General features: G+C 34.1%; 1 protein-coding gene across 1 annotated transcript; it reads right to left on the bottom strand.

Annotated features, from left to right (window-relative positions):
- Positions 1 to 300: 300 nt before the first annotated feature.
- Positions 301 to 2,544, bottom strand: LOC112422604 (uncharacterized). The gene is made up of 3 exons (XM_024785828.2): positions 2,064 to 2,544; positions 1,495 to 1,979; positions 301 to 1,369 (listed from the first exon to the last, which is right to left on the bottom strand). The coding sequence occupies exons 1-3, from the start codon at positions 2,331 to 2,333 to the stop codon at positions 850 to 852; spliced, it is 1,275 nt and encodes a 424-aa protein (XP_024641596.2). The 5' UTR covers positions 2,334 to 2,544; the 3' UTR covers positions 301 to 849.
- Positions 2,545 to 3,676: the final 1,132 nt, after the last annotated feature.

Below are 3,676 nucleotides of genomic sequence, written 5' to 3'. Positions count from 1 at the left end.
AGCGTATGTTAAACGATCAAACATTGTTGAATGTAACATTAATGTAATGTGTAAAGTGTTTTGTTTTAAGAAAATAAATGTATTGTGCAATTTAATTAAGATATTGTACCTCTGTAAGGTGTTTGTGATTTGTTTTAAGAAAATGAATGTATTGTGCAATCTCATCAAAATAATGTACCTGTGTAATGTTTTTTGTGTGTCTGTGTGTGTGTGTTTTTTTTTTTTAAGAAAATGAATGTATTGTGTAATCTCATCAAGATATTGAACCTGTGTTATCCATCTAATAATAACCATAATACATTTTTTCCAAAATAATCATAACATTTTCCAATTAATAACATGTCTTACAGCCAAAATAACCAAAATAGCATTCGATGTCTTACATATTAATTCATCCAAAATTAATGGCTTACAATTCAATCCTACCAAAACAGCCATAATTCATATTTGTCATAGTCTAATCATACATAGATTGACCAGACCAAAAAAAAAAGAAGCTAAAAAGATGCCTAGGATAAGCTAAAACTAAGACGATGGCTTCCTTGGTTGCATCTTTGGCCTGACAGTTGTTTTGGTAGCCAACATGTCCTTGAAAAGTGCTGAAGTCCTTTTTGTTGCATTTGGAGTGGGCTGAGTTGATGAAGTACCCGTAGTAGACTTACCGGTTGGAAATTTTTGAGATACACGTGCATTTGACTTGGACTTGTTAGTACTAGAAGACTTAGCAGGCTTTTTAACATTGTTTGACTGAGATGCAGGTTGATTAGCAGTTTGAGTAACATTCCAAGAAGTAGCAGCTTGAGTAGCAACTTGAGTAGCATTCTGAGAAGTAGCATTATGTGGTGTAGATTAAGGTCCACTTTGAGTAGCAGCTTGTGATGAAGTCTCACCCTGAGATGTATTTGCATTGGATTTGCATGATCTTTTGTTGTGCCCAACTTGTTTGCAAATGATGCAGTTATTGGCTTTACCTTTCCTAGTCACTAATGATGGATCCTTGGCCTTCTCATTTGCGCCTTTAGCCTTCTCATATGTGCCTTTATTTCTTGATTTTTTTGGTCTCCCTGGCATTTTTCGCATCGGTGGTGGTAATATGTCTGGGTATGGTGTAGTTTCCCATAGGTTTTGGCCATTTGTTGGGTGGATAAGTGGCTCATAACAAGAAACATATGCCTCTTTTCTGTAAAAATGTGGAATGTAGTCATCTGGATCCAATTTCCTATCCATATAACAAGTAATAGCATGGCAACAAGGGATGCCTGATAACATCCACCTCCTGCATGAACAAGTTTGTGCATCCAAATTCACAGTATACTGTTCACTAGTTTGGTTTCGGTTATAAACTTCAAACAACATATATCCAGAAACCCTGTTAAACAAACCAACACAAATAAATATATACTCATAACATGCAAGATAAAATAACTAAGGTTCTGATAGTAAAATCAATACTATGACATATTATGTTTGAAAAAAGAATAGATACATACTTACCTACACATCCAGAACCTAGAACGTTCTCTTTCCTTCAAAAGCTTTTTCTTAATGTTTGGCAAAACTGCTCCAGCTTCAAGCTCAATCATCTTACTCCTATTTCTTGCCCAACGTTCCATTAAATAACATCTAATTTCTTCAAACATTGTTACGATAGGTTTTTCTCTTGGTCCAAGAATCACACTGTTAAAAGTCTCTGACATATTGTTGACCAAGACATCACACTTAGAATCGAATCTAAACCATGATTTACTCCAATGTCTTGGAGGAGTCCGCATCAAGTATTTATGAGCCTCTGGATTAATTGACCTTATCTCTCTCATTGTTTTTTCCCATTCTTGATGGTAGCTAGCCTTTGCAGCTTTCCACATTAAATCTTTCAAAGCTTTCCCGGAATACCTCTTTCTAAAATTACTGTAAAAGTGTCTTACACAAAATCTTTGCTCCACATTTGGTAGCAACTCATCTATTGCTGGCAGCAAACCCTTCATAATTAACATTAAACAATATTAATTAACAATAACAACAAACATTAAAAATCAATGTAATTTATTTAATTAAAATAATACCTTTTGTTGATCGGACATGAATGTGATTGTTTGGCAGAAATCTTTACCCCCTAAGTCAGCTATCAACAACTTTAGAAACCATAACCAAGAATCTTTGGTTTCACCTTCAGCCACTGCAATTGCTATGGGAAGCATTTGATCATTTGGATCCCTACCAACAGCTGCTAGTATCATTCCACCATAGTAGCCTTTTAAGAAGCATCCATCAAGTCCAATGAATCGCCTGCATCTTAGGAAACTTTGCTTGCATCCTTCAAGACACATATACATTCTCTGAAAGCTAGGTAACAATGGCCTTATTAAGTATCCTTCTTCTGTTGATTCTTCATGTTGCTCAGTATGTTGCACTTGAATCTTGAAAGAACTCTTTGGATTTGATCTAAGTATCTCATGTCCATAGTTGTTATCATGGTTTTTGGGTGCCAAGCCATTAATTGGACTTGTACCTTTCGACCGTTGATATCTCTATTTTTTCTTGGGAAGGGCAAAATTGAGAAAAAACCCTTAGATTCTAAGTTCGGGGGCCGGTTTTACTACGGGAAGGTGTTAGGCACCCGGAGTAACTATAGTCCTCTATAGGAGCCATTTTCCTAAGTCTATATTCACGCTTATTTTTAACTACCTTTGAAAATGGGAGGTTTATTTAGTTAAGAATGGGGGAAGAGATTGTAAGACTTTGATTTTATTTCGGCTTGGATGAGTTTTGACTCATTGCCTACGTACCGTTTTACGGGATCAAAACCGGCGTAGTTCTTGCTAAAAAAGACTTATTGTTTTTTTTTGTTTTAATTGTTTGATTTTAAATTTTGAAAATGATTTTGAAGAAAAGGATTGAGAGGCTTCATGAGCATTAGAGTATGAAAAAGTGGGGGTTTGTTTAATGATTTTGCAAAAAAGTCTAAATGATTAGATTTATTTGAGAATTTTATTAAGAAAATAAAAGGTGAAAAATTGTTGGAGTTTTGACTCCATTTTTATGAAAAATATTTGAAGCGAATTTGTTTGTATATTTTTTGGAAAGAATTGGATTTTCTCTAAGTGTTTAAACCTAAGCATTCATCTAACCATGCAATCATAGCCATACATCTACACATGCAATCCTAGGCATACATCTAGGGTGAGTGTGTGCGTGCCGGTGCGCCATAGTGTCCATAGTCCATATTACAAAAATTGCCTAAATACATTCTATGGCCTCTTTGCCAAGCTACAAACCAATGATAACAAATTACATCACCGAATGAATTAAAATTTGCAAAAATAAATGCTAAGCTAAAGAAAGTGGAGGAGATAGTGAAATGCTATGAGTGAAGTCACATAAGGAACAAAATGTTAGTGAAACAAGGAAGAATATAATGGGAATGATGAAAAATGCACCAAATGAATATGCAATAAAAAGGGGTAAAAACATGAGAATTTATCAATCACAATATGTAAAAATGCATCAAGAACATATATGGAATTTTAATGAGCAAAAATTAAAGAACAAAGTAAAGGAAATAAATGCAAAAATAAGCAAATAAATTCTAATACTTAGAGGAAAAATTAAAATGATAGGGAAATATTTTTTAGAAATTTTTTAGAAGCGTAAAACACCAAGAAAGTGTAAAAAAGCA

The sequence above is a fragment of the Medicago truncatula genome, chromosome 6 (assembly GCF_003473485.1).
Source record: "Medicago truncatula cultivar Jemalong A17 chromosome 6, MtrunA17r5.0-ANR, whole genome shotgun sequence".
In the NCBI taxonomy this organism is placed as follows: Eukaryota; Viridiplantae; Streptophyta; class Magnoliopsida; order Fabales; family Fabaceae; genus Medicago; species Medicago truncatula.
The sequence above is the reverse complement of the archived record's forward strand: the minus strand, read 5'-3'. Positions and strand labels throughout refer to the sequence as shown.

Excerpts from the sequence above, each read along its gene's own strand:
- LOC112422604 (XM_024785828.2), bottom strand. The coding sequence starts at position 2,333 with ATGTATATGTGTCTTGAAGGATGCAAGCAAAGTTTCCTAAGATGCAGG. Across the intron at positions 1,980-2,063 it reads TCATGTCCGATCAACAAAAG|GGTTTGCTGCCAGCAATAGA; the intron begins GTATTATTTTAA and ends TTAATTATGAAG. Across the intron at positions 1,370-1,494 it reads TCTAGGTTCTGGATGTGTAG|GGTTTCTGGATATATGTTGT; the intron begins GTAAGTATGTAT and ends TTTGTTTAACAG.